The sequence below is a fragment of the Schistocerca cancellata genome, chromosome 7 (genome assembly GCF_023864275.1).
Source record: "Schistocerca cancellata isolate TAMUIC-IGC-003103 chromosome 7, iqSchCanc2.1, whole genome shotgun sequence".
NCBI lineage: Eukaryota > Metazoa > Arthropoda > Insecta > Orthoptera > Acrididae > Schistocerca > Schistocerca cancellata.
In genome coordinates, this window is record NC_064632.1 from 371,841,559 (window position 1) to 371,865,399 (window position 23,841).

Below are 23,841 nucleotides of genomic sequence, written 5' to 3' on the forward strand. Positions count from 1 at the left end.
AAGAGTATTGGGGAGAAGTGTATTCAAATGATAGTGGCGACTCGTTACTGTTCAGTACTTCATACTAAACTCTTGGATACAGTTTGGGATTTCTCCTGTATTCACACGTCATGTGACCTCCGCCACAAGTTTTCTTCTTCAGATCAAACATTTTCTCTTTGCCCCATTGTTTGTACTCAGCATTTTCGCTCAATACAATAATACTGAAACTTTTGAAATGTTGAGTTTAATAGTGCATCAAAATTTTCTTGTTGTTAGATATGTTTCTATGATAATATTTTTTGAATGCATTACCCATTACTTAGGCAAGTGAAAACATCACGTATTTTGATTTTACCAGATTGTTTAACCATTAATATTCTCATCACATAGGGTCTTAAGAAAATCTTTGATTTGATAATCACCATATTCACATCTTTCTGAGTAATGATATTTTCTTCACTGTTATCTATTTCTCTGGTCGGAATAAATATCATGAGAATTCTCTCCTTTTAATTACACTATATCATTGTACACTGTGCACTATTTTCTCATTATTTGTTTCCAGTCCACAATATAAAATTGATCATATTAAATTCTGTTTGTTTGCTTCTAAGAATCCCTTTTGTTTGGCTGCAGCAAGTGGAAGTTACGTTTAGGATAATTTCTACAGTAGCTACTCATTTTTGTGATATTAGGGCCCTAGGATCCTGGTGATCAGTTTCGTTTCTGTTTTGTTCATAAAATGATTGTAATGTCAGCTTCATTCTCATTGTTTGCAGATAGCTGGCCTAGTAATTAAATCCAAAATGTAGTTTCATGTAAAAAATCGATAAATAGTCTATCCTGATTTAAAATTAAAGTTAGATTTATTGCAGAGAAGTCTTGATAAGTATTTTGTGAAAAAGGAAATCATAAAATGGAACAGTGAAACATTAATATGATACTAAAAAAAAAAGTTTTGACATTCACAGCACCATGAATTTCAATGAGAAAAAAAACATTTGCGATGTTACAGATTGTAAAAGATGGTGAACTTAAAAATTAATTCCTGTCCCAGTGATATCCTGCCCTATTAGGTGCAGGGTTATCTCTGAAGACAGTTTTACCTCTGCTGTAACTTATGCACAGCATTTTATGCGAGCATGGCTCCCAACTAGCTGTCCATCCAAACTAAATTGCCAGCACTAAACTGTGGTCCAGAGCAGAGTTGTCTGCCCAGTGATGGAAAATTGCTGTACACTACAAGCTCAGTTTCAACTGCAGCTTTGCAACCATACCAATGAGATCCTTCTTCCCCAACAACAGCATCTCTGAAGGACATGGATGAAAACTGTTCTTGCAACACATGCTTTGATCTCATCATCCTCTTGCACTTAATCTCTGTTAGCTCCTGATTCACATCCACTTTCACCTGCATCCCATGACCTTTGACTTCACTCAACGAACTCTCCCCCTACCTTTCTCCTGTCATCCCTTCCCTATCAACTCTTCCATGTCATTGTTCAATGCATCCCCCACCCCACCTCAACACCCCAGCCCCCTTCTTCCTGTGGCAGAACAAGCTCATTAGTGCCGCGTTCCTATTGTGTGTGACTGCTGCCTCTCCGTCTCAAACATCAGCCATCATTACCCAACATTCACTGCCCCCCTCCCCACCTCCTTTATCCCCTCTCCCACCTACCCAATTCAACCCCTCATTCCAGTCAAGTTACAGTGCTGGCTCAATGTAATCAGTCCAGACCATATAATGAGCCACGTGTGCCAGTATTTTATTAATGCTAAAGAAATATTTATTGAAAATTTTGCAACATTCTCAATTTTGTAAATAGTCTTCATGGGATTGCCGCTGTATCAAGTTGTGCAAATTCCACAATATTTCTTCGGAGGAACTGTCCGACATCTTCAGATGGTTCAACCTTGCTCGTGGCTAGGTACAACTGACAGTATCTGCACACCAATGCCCCGTTTTTAGAACACGTGTATGAAGAATGTGCAGCTGCAGAAATCATGCATGCACAGAGATTTGCCATATTCAAACTCCCTCTGCCGAAAATCGTAGAGTGGCTCTCCTGCGTGTGCGCTGTACACTGCATTTGTCAAGTGCAGCCAGATGTTACTCACCAATGGCCGTATTAGGCCAGTGTTATAACGGGCCTGTTACCAAAGAATCTTGATTTTTGTGTCGTGATTTAATAGCAGCCAACGCAGGGTTCCAGGCTGTGCTCAGTTGAAATCCCGTATACTTGTTGATGAGATTATCGGCTGTATGGATATGTATTGCTTCCTTAATTATGCAGTCCCAGAAAGATGACGCCGGGGTAAAACTTCCGTCTTTTCATAAATCATACAATGTTCTGTATTCAGGCAGTGTTCCGCAGTTAATGACGTTTCCGGTTGACATAGGCGTGTATGACGCTGATGTTCATTACAGCGTTCTTGTTCTGTGCGGCATGTCTGGCCTATATACGCCGCCCCACACTGACAAGGAATCTTGTACGCACCAAATTTCCTCAGTCCAAGGTCATCCTTAACCAAACCCAACAGGTTTCTCAGTTTTGCTGATGGTTGAAAAACACACTTAATTCTGTATCTCCCAAGGACTCGTCTGATTCTTGATGACATGGCACCAAAATACAGCAAAAAGGCCAAAGTGGTGGGTGTCTTTGTATCTTCATTCTGCTCCATAGACTGAACTCGCCTGGGCCTGAATGCATTGCGTATCTGTCTCTCAGAATAATCGTTTTGTCGAAACACTGTCTTCAGATGTTGTAATTCACTCAACAGGCTCTCCGGATCAGATACCACATGTGCTCTATGAACTAACGTACATAATGCACTACCACATTGTGCAGGATGATGGCAGCTAATGGCCTGCAGATATACATCTGTATGCGTTGGCTTGCGGTAGACGCTGTGTCCGAATGTTCCATCTGCGTTCCTTCGTACCAAGACATCAAGAAAAGGTAAACTGCCATCTTTTTCCATTGTGAAGTTTATATTCGGATGGAGCGAATTCAGATGCTGAAGAAACGTAGGTACGTTGGTGAGTAACATCTGTCCGCACTTGACAAACGCAGCATACAGCATACACGTGGGAGAGCCACTCTGCAATTTTCGGCAGAGGGGGTTTGAATACACAAATAATTGCACATGCGCAATTTCCACAGCTGTGCATTCTTCGCATGCATGTTCTAAAAACAGGGCATCAGTGTGGGGATACCATCAGTTGTACCTAGCCACGAGCAAGGTTGAACCACCTTAAGATGTCGGACATTTGCTCAGAGGAAATATTGTGGAGTTTGCACAACATGATCTAGCAGCAAACCCATGAAGACTATTTACAACACATCCATGAGGAAAACTTGAAGAGTCACATTCTCAATCTTGTTTACGTGCCTTTTGATGACTCGATGCCTCATCTATGCTGTTAGTTGTTACCTCTATTTATATTCCATCTAGGGCTGTCCTTCACTATATACAGTTGAGTCCAATATTAACATAACAAGTCAAAGCTTTCAGTTGATCTGTTGTAATCTTTTCAGTGAAATGCACCCTTTGACTTCTTTCAAATGTGTAAAGTTTCCTCTCTTCACAACCCATGAAAGCTGTTGATGTAATGTAAAAATAAATGCATTGCTTTGTTTTCTATTTCACAGGAACTACTGGGCCTTGATGTTCTCCATAAATTCATGTGGGTACGACTAATAGCTAGAATGTTTGAGGCTATGGCTGGGAATTTTGCTTACTCAGGAGATATTCACCTATTCCTCAATGTGCTGAATGGTGCCATTATACTACATAGCGAGGATGCTTGTATCCTTAGATATGTTACAGCTACATATATAAATGCTGCACATCACTTCAAGAACATATTCTCCACAAATGGGTAAAGATAAAAGATTGTTGCTATTACATTGTAATTATCTTTTCTAATGTGCTCTGTTTTCTAGAATAATTTAACCACCATAATTCAGTAGCAACCTATTTCTGCATTTAGACTGCTTATTTTATCACTTGTTTAATGTGCCATGTATCACAGCTTTCTGCAATAAACATCAGGGGTCTGACACTATAATCAGTTATCTTAGATTTTCGTGCAGTGAGTGTTGTATGATTTACATGTTTGAGAGGAGAATAAATGTTATATGAGCTCTACATCTTCGTCTATGCATACACATTGCAAGCAGATTTACAAGAGTAATCTAGACCACTGTATTGTGACTGTCCATCCTATTTCATTGTCATGTAGAGCAAGGAGGAACTGACTGAGTCTGTGCCCTGGTTGTTGTTGTTGTGGTCTTCAGTCCAGAGACTGGTTTGATGCAGCTCTCCATGCTACTCTATCCTGTACAAGCTTCTTCATCTCCCAGTACATACTGCAACCTACATCCTTCTGATTCTGTTTAGTGTATTCATCTCTTGGTCACCCTCTACAATTTTTACCCTCCACGCTGCCCTCCAATACCAAATTGGTGATCCCTTGATGCCTCAGAATATGTCCTACCAACCAATCCCTTCTTCTAGTCAAGTTGTGCCACAAATTTCTCTTCTCCCCAATTCTGTTCAATACCTCATCATTAGTTATGTGATCTACCCATCTAATCTTCAGCATTCTTCTGTAGCACCACATTTCGAAAGCTTCTATTCTCTTCTTGTCTAAACTATTTATCGTCCACATTTTACTTCCATACGTGGCTACACTCCATACAAATACTTTCAGGAATGATTTCCTGACACTTAAATCTTTACTCGATGTTAACAAATTTCTCTTCTTCAGAAACGCCTTCCTTGCCATTGGCAGTCTACATTTAATATCCTCTCTACTTCGACCATCATGAGTTATTTTGCTCCCCAAATAGCAAAACTCATTTACTACTTTAAGCATCTCATTTCCTAATCTTAATTCCCACAGCATCACCTGATTTAATTTGACTACATTCCATTATACTCGTTTTGCTTTTGTTGATGTTCATCTTATATCCTCCTTTCAAGACACTGTCCATTCCGTTCAGCTGCTCTTCCAGGTCCTTTGCTGTCTCTGACAGAATTACAATGTTTTTATTTCTTCTCCATGTATTTTAATTCCTACTCCGAATTTTTCTTTTGTTTCCTTTACTGCTTGCTCAATATACAGATTGAATAACATCGGGTATAGGCTACAGTCCTGTCTCACTCCCTTCCCGACCACTGCTCCCCTTTCATGCTCCTTGACTCTTATAACTGCCATCTGGTTTCTGTACAAATTGTAAATAGCCTTTTGCTCCCTGTATTTTACCGCTGCCACCTTAAGAATATGAAATAGAGTATTCCCTGGAATGTGCTGTAATTACTCTTATGGCTGACTAGTCTCCTTGTAATTTTACAGTTTTCATAAGGGAGTTATCATGTTGATATAATTACTTTCTCCTATCATATTCTCATTGTAAGAAATGTGATGATGGTAGCAGAATTGTTGTGCAGTCTTCCTAAAAGATATTTCTCTAAATTTACAAAATAACTGTTTTCAAAATAAGTGGCACATGTATTCTGAGCATTGCCATCACATTTTTGCATGCGCTATATGTGGGGTAGTCATAAAATATCGATCAGCACCTTGAAAAAATCACGCTGAAACTTTTGGGTGGTTGGTGGTCCTTCTCTGCATATTCATTCATCTGTGTTACACATCTATCTAAATGATAGGTAAATTGGTGGAGACCTTGGTCACAGAAGATTCTATTTACGCTATTCAGAAGATGTTCCCTGTTGAAAATAATTGTTGTCATTCTGCAAATACGTGTCACACAAAGCGTACTTCATTCACAGAAAGAGGAATAAGTCACCAGATGCCATATTAGGAGAATATGGAGTATGAAGCAAAATATGGTAGTCCAGAGAAGTAGTATGTATGATTTTGTCCTGTACAGAATGAGCTGGAGCATAGACGTGGAGCAAAAATGCCCCTTTGGACAGCTTCCAGCAACACTTAGTCTTGATGGCCTTCCATAACCTTATCAGGAGTTGTTAGTAGTAAGTTCCTGTGACAACTTGGACCTTACAAGTGTAATCTGTTAATGCCGCACCATGGCAGTCCCCAAAACGACTCAGCATCACATACATAATGAGAGATGGTTGGTTTGTTTGTTCCATCCTCCTCTAGCATTACTTTTCCTCAACAGAAGTAGTAGACAACTGCAATATTTTTTGAGTTTTGAGTAGGTCAATATTATTTCAGCTATTTTTCTGAAAAATTTCATGTAATTTATTTATGTATTTATTTTATTAAAAAAAAACATAGAAACATTTGAAATTATGAATTATTTGGCACACTTATGATTTCTGTTATTAATTATGGAATTTAGTACTGTTTATTATGTTTATTTCTGGACATATTTATGAAATAATAATCAAAACTAATAGAAATTCGTTTGTCAAGAAAAACTGTTAACCCTTTGGAGTATTTGTTATTATCACAGAGTGAGGGAGTAGTAAGCATGCCTCTAATGTGATCAGACGTATTTTTGTATTTTGAACAAACAATGTAATTTCGGCTTTGTTAATGTGAAAATTGTAAAGCCTGTGTGATATACTAAAATATGACAAAATGAATTGATGTAAAAACAAAAATTCTGCAACAACAGTTTTCAAAATTATCTATATCAATTGGACCAGGAGGACCTAAAATGTAAGTATTTCTGCTTCAAGAATCAAACCCCTAGACAAGACCAAATGGAGCTAGCACTACAAGAAAAGATAAGTAAACTAAAAAGTTTATTGTACTCTTACTCCTTTCAAATCTTCAGAAAAGACTTTGCATGTTATGGATAACTGCTGCAACTAGGAAGGATGAGGTAGATTACAAGTGTGGGCATTGTCTGTTATTAGTTGATTAATAATGACGTTTTGTCTGCTGCAGAAAGTGCTTTATTTTGGTAAGTTTTGAAATTCATGTACGAATGAATTTTGGATCAACCGGAACAAAAAACTGAAGGCCGCCCAACAAACCAAATCATACCAACAGTGATGATGTACTACTAATAATGACGGACTGGATTGAATGAAAGGGAAGAGGACTTTACAACTACAATCAGAGACATCAAAAAGGAAAGACAAGTACAAACTATTTGCGAATTTAATTTGTTTGTGAACTCGTGAGCTTGTTAACAAAATGAAAAGGGATGAAAGCAAAAGTGAGGTAGAAATGAAAGCTGTAGCATCCAGTCAGGACATGTCTAACCCGACTGAAATTGTACTCAGTAAAGAAACAGTAAAAACTGACATTTTGCAGTTAATTTTGGCAAAAATAAAGGAAATGAAGACAAATAACAATAGTAAATTGGCCAGAGTACAAGATCAGGTAGATAAACTTAGTAATCAAGTTTCAGCACAAAAAAATGGGTTGTCAGAATGGTTAAAAAGTGTGAATGAAAAAGTTGATGTTTTAGAAAATAAATGTATTGTTTTGTAAAATGAGTTTGTAACTAAGTCAGTGAAACAACAAGGAATGTTGATCACATCAGAGTTGAACAGAAGGCTATAGTGGAAGAAAAAAAATTGCCAGTTTAAGTCAAAAACTTTTAAATGTAGAAATCAATAAGCAAACTAATGTAACTGTTTTAGTTCAAAAAAATTCAGCACTTCAGGAAATCTGTCTGAACCAAAGTCTCTGTGTAAACAATGGTGTTGCATGGTCCAACACTCCTATCAAAAGCTTCCATCAGATAACTTACATCGAGTGGATTTTCTGCACCACTGCCGAGACAGTTTTGTGTCAGGCATGAATGACAATCAAAAAAATAAATTTATTGAGAGTTTTCTTGAAGATGAAGCTCTGTCATGGGTAAATTTAAATTTAAATCAGTGCTAAACATGTCAGAGTTTAGATAATTTTTTTTAATATGTTTAGGTGGGTATCTGACCAGGCAAGAATCAAAAGTGAATTTTTGAATGGTCCTAAACATAAGAATAGGGACGACATTTTGATAAAGTTTTGTAAGAACGAACTTAAAAAATTAGCACACCTTGACAAACCATTTCATAGATGATCTTGATTGAAACACTTAAAATGAGATTACCAGAAATATTGCAGTAGAATTTAGCACTTGGACGTGACAAATTGTCTTGAATAATTTTTGCGATATGTTGACAGGCGTGATAGGGCAGTAGAAAGAAGTATGTACCATAATAATCGGAATGATAGGAATCACAGTGAAGTACTCACAGAACCAGAGATAATAGTAACTTCCATCACGATCAAAGTGTCAGTGGAGAGAGAAAGTCTGAACATCATCAGGATAGGAATAATGGGGATAACTATGGGCATTTTAATAGAAGGAATAATTATAGAAGTAACTACTTAGGAAATGGCAGTTCACCTCAGTGAAGGTCCACAGTTTTGGGGCAAGGAAACATAACAAGACAGGACCCCCAAGTTACACTTGCAATTACACAATAATAACAGTGTTAATGATATGGCCCATGTATCTGAAATTGATCAGAAGGAATATCAGATTTCAGATTTATATTTTGATGAAAAGTTTTGGGATACTATGTTTAATTGTGGTGATGTGGGTGCTAATCACAAACCAGAATGTGAGAGTAGTGGGAATTTTGATGTAGAATGTGCTAATGATTTCTTCTCTTGGTCGGGAAACAGTGTTGTTGATGTATGTATTGATGACTGTATTGGATCTGAACTAGATGGTATTTTTTATGTAGATGTGAATGAGAGCTGTGAAGTAACTGAGGTTGGTTAGTCTGAGGCTGGTGGCTCATTGCAAATGGATGTAGGTGAGGTAAGTAACTTTGAGGGAGATGAGATTTGTATTGTTGATGATGTTGTCGATGAAATAATTTTGGAGGAATATGATGATGATGAGTATCAGGTGTTTGTGGAGTTTATGAAACGTAATTTTGTAAGAATATGATGATGATGATGATGAGTATCAGATATTTATGGAGTTCAAGAATAATGAAGTTCCAGAGTTATTTGTAAATGATGTTGACAATACTGGTAAGGTAAGTGATGATGTAATTGAGGGTCATGGAATACCAGTCCAGCAAAAACAGGTTTTCATTAATGTCATACAGTGTAATGATCCAAACAGTAAAGGTGAGGTACCTGTGAGTGTGGAGAATAAAGGTGAAAACTTTTTGAAGTTTGTTTGGGACCAGATTGAGGGTAACATAGGTAAAGATGCATTTTGGAATAAGTTAGCTGTGGTTAGTCAGAATTTGTGTCCCAATTGGTGGAATGCACTGAAAGAGGATCTAAGCAGGAAATGTAATTTTGATAGTATTGTGTTTTGTGTTCCTCCTCTAACAAGTCATGTTAGTTGTGCCAGGGAATCTATTCATTGTGTTCAAACTTTACCTGACTACATGAGTAACCAAAGTAATGCTATGATACATGTAAAGTTGATAGTAGCTTGTGAAGACAGTGTGAATGTAGCATTTGATCAAACTGAAAGTGATCTTTTACATGAAGTGCCTGACAACAGAGATGATGATTTAGATTTTGGGTGTCCTTATATTAAAATTTAGATCCATCAGTGGAAGGTAACTGTTTGAGTGATACAGGTAGCCCAATTTGTGGTATGTCTGAATGATTTAGATACAAGATAAAGTATAGCAAGAATTTTGTGGAAATGCCCATTGAAGGTATAAAGATAAGAGGAACTACAGGTAAGCAAAGCAAGTTGGTGAAATTACAGGTACTGTTAAATTTTAATATAGAAGACAAGACCTTTGAACATGGATGCTTAGTGATCCATAGTCTGGAAGAAAATATAATCCTTGGTATGGATTGGATAGTGAAAGTTGAGGCTTCTTTTGAGTTGAGTGCTAAAGAGTTGTTTATTTTGGAACTTAAAGGGAATACTTTTTGAAAACTAATTTCTGTATTTTAAAATGTGGGAAAAGTTGTATCTATTTGCAAAACAGTGTGAAACAAGATGAGTACCAGATATTTGATGATGATATAAATTTTGATGAAACTGAGAATCAGGATGTTGAAAGTGTAGTAGATTCTAAAGAGAGGGAAGCCAAAACTCTTGATGAGCAATAAAAGGAACTACTTAGGAATTTGTTATTGGAGTTTAGAAATGTGTTCAATGAAAGATCAGGGAAAGTGAAAGGCTATCAGTGCACACTCTACCTTAGAGATCATCATCCTTTCTTTCTCAATCTGTGTAGTATACAATTTTCAAAAAGGAAAGATGTAGGGAAAGAAATTGAGAAAATGGAAACATAGTGGGTGGGGTGGGGGGGGGGGGGAGTAATTGAGAGGTGTAGGAGTTCTTACAATAATCCTTTGGTTGTGGTAAGTAAGAGAAATGGTGGAGTGAGAATTGTTTTGGACTCTAGACATCTTAATAAGTTTCTTATCAGAGAGAATGACCATCCTGAGGACATGGGCAAGCTGTTACACAAATTTGATTATGTAAAATTTGTGAGTAGTTTGGACTTGACATCTGGATTTCAACATATCCTACTTGAAATTAACTCTGGAAAGTATACTGCATTTTTGTGTTGAGGTAAGTGTTTCCAATACCATGTGGTGCCATTTGGGCTAAATGTATCTGCTGCTCTGGATTCTGTCTTGGGAAGTAAAGTGAGTTCAAAATTAATTGTGTATGTTGATGCCATTTTGGTCACTGAAAAGACTTGGGAACAACATTTGGATCTATTAAGAGATGTGTTTTCAAAATTGGAATCAGGAGTATGACTTTGAAAATAGGCAAGTGTAAATATTGTGTGGAAGAAGTTAAATTTTTAGGACATGCTATATCTGAGAAGGAATGCACCTGACAAAGAGAAATTTGATGCTGTTGCTAATTTTGCCACTCCTTGCAACAAAAAACAGCTTAAATCATTTTTTGGGTTAACTGGATTCTATAGAAAATTTTGTAGCAGACAGGCTTTGAATGCTTGATGCCTGTGTGAACTTTTGAAGAGGAATATGTTTGGGATTAGAATCAGGAGTGTCAGGATGCTTTTGATGAGATCAAAGGACAGTTGTGTCAAAGTCAGGTGTTCTTCAGACCAATTTTTCTCTTCCTTTTTGTATTATGACAGACAGTAGTGATGCTGGTTTCTGTGATCATTTGTTTCAGGAGGTTGAAGTTGAAGGTGTTATTGAACATAGATTTCTTGCATTTGCTAGTAGAGTACAGCAGAAGCATGAAAGGACTGTAACTGAGAAAGAAATTTTGGTTATACATAGAGCATTCAATAAGCTAAGTTATTTACTTGATCACAAAGTCATCATCTATACTGACCACAAAGCATTATGTTATCTCCAGGAGTGTAAACTGTACTGTAAAGGAATCACTCATTGGGCTTTGTTTTTACAGCAGTTCAATTATGAAATCAGATACATTAAGGGCACAGACAATGTAGTTGCTGATGCTTTGTCTACCTTTAAGAAGTGACTCATCTAACAAATTTGGAGAAGGAGGGAAAGGGTTTAAAATTTTGTGCTTTGTGTAAAAGAGGAAAATCTGATCTTGAAAATTTGAAGATACATATGCAGGTATCAAATCGTGATCAAAATTGGAAATTGGTTAAAAACATGTTGGGTAAGAAAGGAGAAGAAAAGATGGAACAATATTATTAGGTGCTTAAGGGTATTTTATTCAGGAGACATAAGAGTGACTCAGATGATTGGAAACTATGTTGGCCATAACAGTGTATTGATACTTCAATTATTTTTTCCACATCACAGTTTTGGTCGTTGTGGATCAAAAAAATGTATACAAAAGATTCAGGGAAACATCTATTTTTATAACATAACAAGGAGAGTCAAGAAGAAGACTGCCAGCTTGACAGATGTCAAAGAGTGAAGGTAAGTAACCAAACAAGGAGAGGCCAAATCCAAACAGACTGCCTAATAGTAATCTAGATCTCATGTCTGTGGATGTTTATAGACCTTTACCTACTTCTAAGAATGGATTTTGTTACGTTTTTGCAGTGATTGATGTGTGTTGGAAGTTCATAAAGCTACTTCCACTTAAGACAGCTACCAGAAAGCAAATCATTTCTAAATTTGAAAACATATTTTCATCAGATGGGTATTCCTAAAACAATTTTATCTGCCAACGTTTCTCAATTTACATCACAAGCTTCGAAAGATTTTGTTGATCATGCAAAAATAAGGCATATTCTATTCTCTGAATACCATCCGTCAAGTAATCCAGTGGTCAGATATATGAGAGAAATTGAAAGACCGTGTAGAACGTATTGTAGTAAGAATCGTACCAGTTGGATAGATTATGTCAGTGATTTTGAGGATATTACAAACAGCTTACAACATTCCTCAACAGATTTTTCACCAAATCATGTTTAATCGCAGCCCAGCTAACGTTATTTCTGAAAATGTTGAGTTTCCTCCATGTAAAATTTGATCACTGCAAGAGAGAAAAGAATGTGTCAGGGAGATGATGAAAAAGCAGAGGGATAAGAGAAAGCAGAGACATGATGATAAAGGCAGATTTTCTAAGTTTGAGTTAGGAGATCTTGTGTTGGTGACAGCCAAAGAGAAATCTAAAGCGTTGACATATGAGGTAAAGAAATTTTACGATATTTATATAGGGCCATTCAAAATTCTTGCAAATCTGCATCATAATGCATTCATACAACTATACAATTCTGTTTTGTAATAGACTTGTGCCTTAGAATTTGATACATATATGCCATATGACTAAATGAGTAGATCCTTTTATAATTTTGAAGTGGAACAATGCCATTAAATATCTAGCAATAAATTTCTTATCTTAGAATGCTACCAGTGTTAATTATTGTTGTTATTCCTGTGTACTCTGCAGAGAAGAATTAAATTTAATTCTCATGAACTCTTTTGGGTAAAGTCACGGGTGTCGTCTTAAATTGAGTGAAGACTCATTTTATCATATGTACTGTAAATATTAGGAGGAGTATCTTAAGGTTTCATATGTGAACACTTTTTAATCCATTCTGACATAAACCCTGTATATTCATTTTTTCAATATGGATAGGCAAAACATATGCCGTGTGATGTGATGGAGGTATTGGACAGCATACTTAGTACACAAAACAGTGTTTCAGGATTCGATGTGAAAGCTAGACAGGAAGTTACGTATCCATTGTAGTGTCTGATGAGAAAACTAGGGAGGAAACTGAAAGATGTAGGCAGATCCAATACCGCACCCCTGTATGGCTGTACCCTTGGCACCCTTGCTGGTCCAGTCGACTTACAAGAGATCATAGGTGCCGGGTAAAGTACTCAAGTATCTGTCAACTACATCAGACTTGTGACTGAAATTTTGTAAATTGTTAGCCAAGAAATTATTGGTATGAAACATTTTGGAACTATTTGATTAGAAAAGTAGTCAGTGCCATGGACGTTGTTATTCCACATAAATGTGTGCTTTTTCAAGTAGGGGGATTAACTTCCCAATACTTTATGTAACTTCAAATAATGCTGTGGAAGGCTGATGTTCTGTGACTGATGATTTGTCATGTTCAACAAAGAAATGTGAAAACTTTAAAAGTTCAAGAGTATGAACCATGTTGTAAATAATTAACAGAAGTTAGGCACTGATAGGTTAGTAGTCATAGATTTTAATGAATTTTCTTATCTCAACATTCAGTATGTATTTTTCTTTTATTTATTGTGAATGAACCTTCTAGGCTTCTATGTACATAAGTTAGTTTTTATGAACAATTAGCAAATAGTGTGGAAGGCATTTATGATTGTGATCATAAATCAAGTATAGACTGTATGACAAGATGTATACATTTCTGATTTCACACACTGATTTTTGTCCTCAAGCTACTCAATTTTGTCATCATGCAAAGATGTTTACGACCCTGATTACCTGTATTTATCTTGAGTACTACATTATTGTATCTCATTGGAACTTGAGTTGGGTGCAAATTCATGCTTAACTCTGTTTTGAGTACCCCTGGTCATATGGACTGTGTGTGTACTCAAGGAGAGTGTGCAACTATTGATTGAGGGTAGATGCTTCCTATAATTATTCTTTACATATGATCAAATTTATTGATATAGACTATGAACTTTATTCATTTTGTTGGATTGAAACATTTCTGCTGGTGTATACCCAGTGTGGTTCAGATTCATGTGTCGATCCTCACAACGTAAGTATAGGCCCTAATATTTTTTCATTATTTTCTCCTTTTATGAGTCAACATATCCTTACATACTCTGGTTTATGTGGTTCATTCATTTTGTGCTATATCCTACTGGTGAATGAGTATATTCTTCTGGTTTGTACCCGTCATTGTGAGTTTTTCAAGTTGGCTCACTCATCGTACACTTAGGCTCTGAACTTTTTTCCCCTCTTTTTTGATGATCTTGAAAGTGTAACTTTATGGATGTAAACATACCTTTGAAGTTTTCTGGTTTTCCTGGAAGATTTCTGGATTTTGGGGTAGTCTTCCAGTTTTCCAGATGAACATCATTTTTTACCAGATTTTTGACTCTCGAGCTTGTTCCCACCCTCTGCATTCATATCACATTTCTGTTTTGACTTTCAATAACAGCTGCTATTCTGAGGTGCGAGTGTTTGAAATTTGACTGAAAGTCAACCGATAATATTATCGATAATCTCTTCTCACAGAATATCGCTGGGCTTTTGTCATTAACTGTGTGTGTTTTAAACTCCGCCAGCAAATGTTGATTGAACGTTCGATTGCTAATCACATCTCACAGGTTATAGCTGCATACTCTTTGTGCTTCGACTGCATGTTAGCCGGCAAGCTTTGTTTTTGCTTGGTTGTATGTGGTGTTTGCTGTGGTTCCTGTATTCGTGCAATTGTGTGACAAATTTTTGTGCAATTTAGGGTTTTCATAATGCGTTCAACTAAGAAACAATATCAGCAGTCTTTCAGAGATGCATATTCTTCTGAATTTCCATGTATTATATGATTGTGGAAAGGTGAAACATTTGCATTCTGTTCCATGTGTTTGTGGGATATAGCTGCCGCGCGGAGTGGCTGCGTGTTTTGAGGCGACACGTGACAGACTGCGCAACCCCTCCCACCAGAGGTTTTAGTCCTCCCCCTTGGGCCTGGGTGTGTGTGTTGTCCTTAGCATAAGTTAGTTTAAGTAGTATGTAAGTCTAGGGACTGATGACCTCAGCAGTTTGGTACTTTAGAAATTCACACATATTTAAACTTTTTTTGTGATATAAACATTTCTTATGGAGGAAGAACTGAGTTAATAAATCATATTAAATCCATTAAACATATCTCCAGTACATGAATGATGAATAGCAGTAGAAAATTTGATTCATTTTTTACCTCTCCTTTAGATGACTTTGCTGCAATAAGAGCAGAATGTTTGTTCACGTCATTTGTAATTGAACATAATATTCAGTTAGCTGCTGCTGGTCATGCTGGCACCCTTTTTAAGAAAATGTTCTCAGGTTCAGAAATTGCAAAAAGATACGGTTGCGGTCATACAAACACTTCACATATTTTGAAAGAAATGGGTACAGATTCAAGAAATGACATACCTAATTTCAAATTTCGAGAATAGTGATCGTAAAATATAGCCTACATTATATGTGTCAACATTGTTTGCAGTAGTAGTAGTAGTCTTTTCTCACTATGTTTGAACACCTTGTGATGCATGCACGTGTTACATTTTTGTGATTTGGGATGTTCTGGATTTCTGTTTTTGAAATTTGGCAGGCTATATGTAAACTTGCAATTTGTAATACTAGTAATGTACATTGCCTCTGCACATATTTCTATAGTTTAGTGATTTTGTATAACTGTCTTGTCAGAGAACGTTTCACAGGTCTGAAAATTTGAATGCCATGTCCTCATTTATGTATAGATTATGACTTGTATAGTAGATATTTTTGTTACGTTTTCTGTAATATGTTATGTATCAGATACTTCTACACATCTGTATTCTGTCTTTTTGCATCATTTCGTACACTGTTTGGCAAACCTTATAGTAGGTCACAAAATATTGTAAACACATAGTTTCCATATTATGTGAGAGGGATATTGTAATAGGACATCATCCTCTAGAATTACTTTTCCTCAACAGTATTAGTTGATACCAGTAAAATTTTTTGAATTTTGGACAGGTCAGTATTATCTCAGCTGTTTTTCTGAAAAATTTCATATAATTTTATACACAATATGTTGTATTTCAAGCTAAAATTTATGAATAGGAATTAGTATTTTGAGTATTATAATTGATAAATACTAGCTTTGAATGAACAGTTAAAGTGTTTTTTTGAAATTACAGATTATTTGACACTCTTATGATTTCTATTATTAATCACACAATCTAGTACTCTTTATTATGTTTCTTTCTGGTCTCATTTATAAAATAGGCAAGGACAACTGGAGCCAACTCTACAAGAAAAGATACGTAAACTAAAAAGTTTATTGTAACCTTACTGCTGTGAAATCTTCAGAAAAGACTTTGCACATTGTGGAAAGTAGCTGCAACTAGGAATGAGGGGGTAGATTACATGGCGAATCCACATGTTTCGAATTCTTCCTTTGCTCCTTTGTCTCAGAGTCATAGCAATACCTGCAGCACTGATCCATGGTGATTAGCCCACTGAACAAATAATCTGGATTGGTGTGACGCATCTGCAACAACTTCACTGCTGTCTTGGATCAACAGGCTTTTTGAAAGGATTGTGAGTAGTCGTGGAACCCTGTGGGTGACAGACTTTGTTATGTTCAAAATGTCATGCAAGATAAATTTCTGGTTTTCACTTTTTACATTGTCAACTTGATTGTGATACACTGGTCTTTATACACCAGGGCCTTGACTTCTCTTGCAGTTTTCACAATGAGATAGTCTTCCACTTCCTTTTTTGTCATTCAGTATTGTTTGAGCACTCTGGAAGCATCGGTGCCAACTAATCAGGGTGTGTTGTGATGGGGCATTGCATTCATATGTTATGTTCAAATTAAGAAAATTAATTACCACACAATAGCCCACTTTGTCAGTCAGCTGTGCCATTTTGTTCTGGGTGGTAAGTCTCTCCTGACTCCTGGGTCCCTGGCTGACTTTCCAAACTCTACCACTTTTCCCGAACCTCTCCAGTCCTTTTCCTTCATATCTCTTCCTTCCCCTTCAGTTCTTTTCCTTCACCTCTCTTTCTTCCCCTTCAGTCCTTTTCCTTCACCTCTCTTTCTTCCCCTTCAGTCCTTCTGCTGGAAGAAGGAGCACACACAAAACCTCTTGTTATATGCATTTTCTCCTGTTGTCACTTGGTGAGTAGATTTTTTTATCTGTCCAGTTACATTATCAGGGTGTATATGACCTGGGACAACCGGGAGATCTGGGAATAACCCGGAAATTTTTTCATCCGGGAGAAAACTGGGAAAAACCTGGGGATTTTTTAGAATTCCGGGAATTTTTCATTGCTTTAGTTTTCAGTTAAATTTTTGTGATTTTGATTGGTAAGAACCAATACTCTAACAAAGAATATTACTGTATTCCGATTCTGCAGAATAATACTGGAACAACAAAACATGAATGAGAGGGGCAAAATAACGAAAATAAAACTCAAGTCGCAAAGGAAATGTCTCACATACAACAACAAAACACGGTACTCATACAAGTGTCTGCCAACGGCAAACTGTGTCAAGGGATTTACGGAGACTATGCAGTGCTTCTTAACAACAAATTGCCTCACCTCCAATACACGTGACATGACAGCTGTTTACATTAGATTCGTTTTAATGCAAGATCTTTTAATGTTTTACACGTACGAACATACTGGCTTCCTGCATCATCGTAGCTGCGTAAGCGCAGTGATGCCTGTTATCTGGCACACTCAGGCAACTGCTGACACGAACCTATTTCTAACAGGTCATGGGAAAATATTGCGAATGGTGGTTTGAAAAGCATTACTTTCAAAGTAAATTTCCTGTAACTTGCACAAAAAAAGATCAACATTATATGTAGAAGCTTAGCTTGTCTTGCAGCTTATTAATCTTCGAGACCAATATTATATGTGAAAGCTTTGCTTTTCTTGTAGCAACAATATGTATATTAATTTAAACCATTAACTTTTCTTATTTGTGCATTTGCACTACTTAAGAGTGATCTTGCTATTGGCTGACTACATCACATGTCCTATGCTGTCATCAGCTGACGAGATCACGTGACATGAGCTGTGACTGACTTACAAAAGCACGTCGCAATCTCAATTTCAATGCTTTGGAAAGTAACATGCGGTGTTTGGTGGAATTCGAATTTATACCTTCATAACATGAAAATATGCAGTGTAGATGTTGCTGCACATCAAAGATCTTTCCAAAACGTGTTTTCTCCCCTGTGTTTCATTTTCTAAAGTGCCGGGAAATTCTACGTCGGTTTATAAAACCATAAACCACCAAAGGAGTGATAAGTTTTACAGTGCCGAGGAAAAGTATACTGTCACTTAACAGGGAAAAAGTGTATTTTCACCAGGGAGAATGTGTATTTTCAACCAGGAAATCCAGGAAAAATCCAGGATTTTTTTTTTCGTTGACCATGTATACACCCTGATTATATTCAGATGTGCTGTGTGTTGCCTGTCATGTTACAGCACTGAGCAACATCTGTGAGTGTTGCCATTCTATGTCACTTATTGCCATCTGGAGTAAAGACAAGGAAGAGCAGATGACCCAGTGTAAAACACCTTATTAGCATTGGAGTCATACACTGAAGAGTTAGTGCTCATACAGGCTGTCTCTAGCTGAATGATGCATAATTCAGTTTGCAGGAAGTGGGGAGGATGCTGCAAGATGACATCATTCAGCTGTAGGAAGTCCTTACTCTTCCCCAATGGTCCTCAGGAAGGAGAAACATGGCTCATGGCATTTTTGCATCTATTATTGGTGGTTAACACTATCATCGAGGCAAATGTATGCCCACTGCCACGAGTTTGTAACACATTGGACTGTCTGAACAACAAGATGTATTTCCTCACTCTGGACATTCAGGATGGTTACTGGCAGATCAGGTTAGAAATAAATTTCAATATTTAAGGATGCACTTACATCTTCATGAGTTCTGGCATTTTTTTTTTAATTTTTTTGTGCTGAGACAGATCTACACTCTATTGTTAGTTACAATAAAGGTGCATATCTGGTGCAAATCCAAGAGACCATTTAAAATGCAATGGCTTATACTTCCAGGAAGTATTACGGCATGACAGAGAAAGGGTACCTTGCAGTTGTTTGGACAGTCAGTATGTTATGGTACAATACTCACTGTTGTGGCTGACCACCTTTTCTTTACACTGGCTGACTAGCCTGAAAGACCCATAACAATGAGTAACAAGATACATGCTGACGTTTCACGAGTACAATGTCAGAGTAGTATAGGAGATTTATTCAAAAACTTCTGGAACTTTCCCCACAAAATTTTACTATGCTTGCCTTTTACTTACTGTGCATGGTCTCTTTCAAAATATTCTCCTCTACAGTTGATACACAATTCCCATTAATGTTTCTGCTTCTCGAAGCAGACTTGGTATGTCCTTCCTGGATTACATGAAGCACCATTGTGTGAATTTTCTTTTATCTGGTCCATAATTGCAGATCTTCATCCTTCCAGAAGGTTTTTCGACTTTGAAAATAAAAAAAATAAAATAAAATAAAAAGTCTGCAGGGGCCATGTCTGGAGATTATGGAAGATGAGGCTGCACAATGATTTCGTTTTTTGTGGTATAGTCATGCACCAACAGGGACGAATGTGCAGGTGCAGTATTATGATGCAGGAGCCTTGAATAGTCTTACCGCACTTCAGGCAATTTCCTTCATACATTTTCTTGCAGGTGTTGCAGCATGTCCTGATAGTCATCAATTAACAGTTTGTTTCTGTGGCATTAATTCGTGATAAACTAATCCATGAAAGTCAAATAGAGGTGTCAGCATGGCATTAGTTGGTTGGTTGGTTGATTTGGTGTTGGAGAGGGGGGCCAAACAGCAAGGTCATTGGTTCCATCAGATTAGGTAAGGATGGGGAAGAAAGTCGGCTGTGACCTTCCAAAGGAACCATCATGGATTTTGTCCAGAATGATTTAGGGAAATCATGGAAAACCTAAAAGAGGATTGCCGGGTGCAGGTTTGAACTGTCATCCTTCCAAATGCGAGCCCTGTGTGCTAACCACTGTGCCACCTTACTGGGTGTGGCTTGGTCATTTGACCTGATCTGACAAGCTTTTTTTGGTCTTATAAAACCTTTGATGAGCTATTGTGAAGATTGAACCTTGGTCTCAACTAAATAACTGTATACCCACATCTCATCACCAGTTATGATTCTGTTAAGGAACATCTTATTCTTATTTGCTTGACCCAAAAGCTCTTAACACATTGCGAGGGGAAGGTCTTTCTGGTCTTAACACATGAGCCATGGGACAAAATTGACAGCGACATGATACATTCCAAGATGCTGTGTCAGTATTTCATGGCATGATCCAACTGAAATGTTATGTTCTGCTGCAATCTCTTGGTCAGTCAATCTTTGATCGGCATGCACAATTTTGTTGATGTTTCTGATGCGAACATTGTCAGTAGTTGTCGAAGGGTGTCCTGAACGAGGGTCATCTTTAAGTTCTGTCTGGCCATTTTTAAATCGTTTGAACCATTCATAACACCAAGTATGGCTTAAGCACTCTTCACCACAGGCTTCCTGCTTCATTTGGTGTGTCTCCATAAAGGTTTTCTTTAGTTTCACACGAAATTTAAAGCCTGTAACTCTGCCATCTCAAAATTCACAAACTGTGCGACACAATGTTCTACTCAGTAAAGCACTGAAAGCACTGAACAGTAACTAACAGACATACAGCAATGAAACTTCTGGCAATTACATGTTAAACACTGGTGCGTGCAGGGATGTCAACATTTCACTTCAACACATCATTGGCATGAAATTATGAGTGTTCCAGAATTTTTTGAACAGATCTCATATAAAAGTAGATGGAAACACAACTAGACTGTCTGCATTTCATAGAATCCATTGGAATATCATTACAGCTTTGCTGATCCCCCAGTGCTATCTCATTCTAGTCTACTAATATTGATTCAAACATAAGGATGCAGACTGCCATTTGCAGAGTCTGCTGGAATAACATTACAGTGGTGATAATATCCTGGTCATCACTGCACTAATCAATGTTTCTGATGAACAAAGAGAAGATCCAACATTGATAAATGTGATAGATGCCCCAGAGGAGACAGAAGCAGTCAAATGAGAACGGAGAAAAACAGGTAGAACTTTATATAAAAGGATTTACTACTCAGTTGAATGAAAATGGTTGCTTTTCATCCCAGCTCATTTATGGTTAGCTTCCATGTATTTTCATGAAGCTCCAATACTATAGAACATCTGGAATTTATGAAGATGCTTAATAGAATCAAAGGCAGATATGATTGGTCAGATCTCTACTGATCCAGCAAATGTTATGTAAGCCACTGTAGGGAATGTGAGCAATGGAAGCACATGGCCCACGTATCCCCAGAACATCTGCTATAAATTCCTCCTGCAGTTACTCCATTTCAGTATATTGAAATTGACATTTTGCAGTTGTTTACAAAGTCAGAAAATGTGAGTAATGGATAGGGGTGTACCCTAACTATCTCATCCACTATATTGTCACCAAAGCTGTGCCAAATGGTGAAACTCTCTAAATCAGCAGGTCTATTGCAGAAGACACAACTTTGAAGCATGGAGTTCCATTTGTAATGCTCTCTGTTTATGGAAAATTATATCAGTCAAGATGATGCATATACTCCAAAGCATGACAACTACCTGCAACCCATAGAAAATGACATCACAGAAGGTTTTATTAAGATGCTGCCAGATACACTTCCCATGTACAGCAATGTCAACAGAGAGATAGGGGTATTGTGGTGGCACACCTACGCACTCCATCGCCACTGCATTCGTATCCAGTGCCTGTGGTGGCCGGGTGAAGACAGCACACAACCGTCACCCACAGCCAGTGTTCCAGCCAGCAAATACAAACGCATCGGGCCACTGCCAGAGTGGCCTTATCTATTTGCATTTTCTCTGGTGTATGCAAATGTCCCTGAGTCAGACCAGTTCCATGCCAGTGTGCGTTCAGTTGGCAGTGATAGGACTGTGTGTTTGGACAGTTAATAGTTGTGTTGATGTTTCTTTAACCTTTTCATTATTTAGCATGCAATTGTCAGTTGACATAATTTTGTATATGTAGTGGTTGTCAATAAAGAATGTAGATACAGCAGACGTGATACTGCCAGTCATTACCATACATTTGCACACAATGCAGCAGAGCAACACACCATGTTTAAGTTGTTAAAACAACAATGTTTATGTGACTTCTGAAATTTTCCCGGCGTATTTCTTCTTCTAATAATTTCCGGGTATGCAGCCGGATCCCGTCGACATTCTGCCACGATATTTCGGCCCAGAGACGTCCGGCCATCATCAGGTGAGTACACAACTACTGAAGAGCCCAGGTGCAGTCGCGGTATTTATGCCGAACCTCGCGCATGTGAAATGTACTGGCATCCTACAGCGCATGCGTCAGGTGTTGACATGCGCAGCATAGCCGAGTTGTACGTGCTGCCCTCGGTGGTGGATGAACCTTTATTTCCACCACCGAGGGCAGCACGTACAACTCGGCTATGCTGCGCATGTCAACACCTGACGCATGCGCTGTAGGATGCCAGTACATTTCACATGCGCGAGATTCGGCATAAATACCGCGACTGCACCTGGGCTCTTCAGTAGTTGTGTACTCACCTGATGATGGCCGGACGTCTCTGGGCCGAAATATCGTGGCAGAATGTCGACGGGATCCGGCTGCATACCCGGAAATTATTAGAAGAACAATGTTTATAGCCACTGGTTGGTGATATGTAGCTCACCTGATTTAATTCTGTGTTACATATTTATCGATCATTAAAGGTTATTAGTTTCCATGGGTTCTTGGACTTGCATATTTTTTGAATGTTGTAATTTAATAGAACAAACTCATTATATGTAATTAACAGCTAACTCCTAATGCTATTCAGCTCCAGCTGTGCTTTTGTATGTCGTTGAGAAACACGTTTTCATTGGGAAGTGTTAGCCTTGTTTTTCAGAAGCCGTGCTATCATAACTGATACCTTATTCCATGAGTCTATGCGACAATATTAGTAATGCTGTTACGCTTCCTAGCGACACAAGCAATATTACTTTACCTTGTGTTGAACACATGCAAACAAGTATTACATACTGTGTTCTATTATACAAATACAGGTTTTGTCAGCAAATTGCACTAATTGTTTCTACTCATGAAATAAGATGAATAATATGCTTGTTTGAGAGTGACATTTAAGCAAATTTCTTATGTATTATCTTTTGATCACATATTCCAGAAATTTCAGATGCTATTATTTATCCATTATGGTTATGTGTTTCTTGAAGTTTAACCAGGCAGACCAATTGCAAGAACTTAAAGGAAGAGTGCCATGCTGTGGGGGAAGATGTGGTGGTGGTGGTTCACTGAGTTCCAGGACTGCCAGTCCATTCTGACCATTTGTGACACTAATCAGTGAACACTTTTTTAAATTTGTGCTGTTGCATTGTTCCAAGCAGAGAAAGTATGGAGCTGCTGTCTCTGTTCACTACATTTTCATACAGTCTTATTTCTGTAGCTTCCTTGATTGTAGAATCCACGAAATACCTAGTGTGACATAGCACCTGCATTTCTTTGAAATTGAACAAGTATGTCTTTATACTGCTGTATCCTGCTATACTGCACATGTTTGTTTAACTGAGGCTAGTGTTTCCTGTGTGTCCTACAGATCTATGTGAGATTCAACTTCATATTTGGCCAGTGTATTGGTGGCTGCACACACACATTATGCTGTGCATAC

The 23,841-nt window shown here is 37.6% G+C and overlaps 1 protein-coding gene across 1 annotated transcript in view; it reads left to right on the forward strand.

The window, feature by feature from the left end:
* The window catches only part of LOC126092046 (protein unc-80 homolog), a 1,190,994-nt gene that overhangs the window by 898,430 nt on the left and 268,723 nt on the right, over nucleotides 1-23,841 (forward strand). The window contains exon 48 of the mRNA XM_049907452.1: nucleotides 3,639-3,868. Coding sequence (XP_049763409.1) covers nucleotides 3,639-3,868 — 230 coding nt within the window. The remainder of the gene's footprint in view (nucleotides 1-3,638; nucleotides 3,869-23,841) is intronic.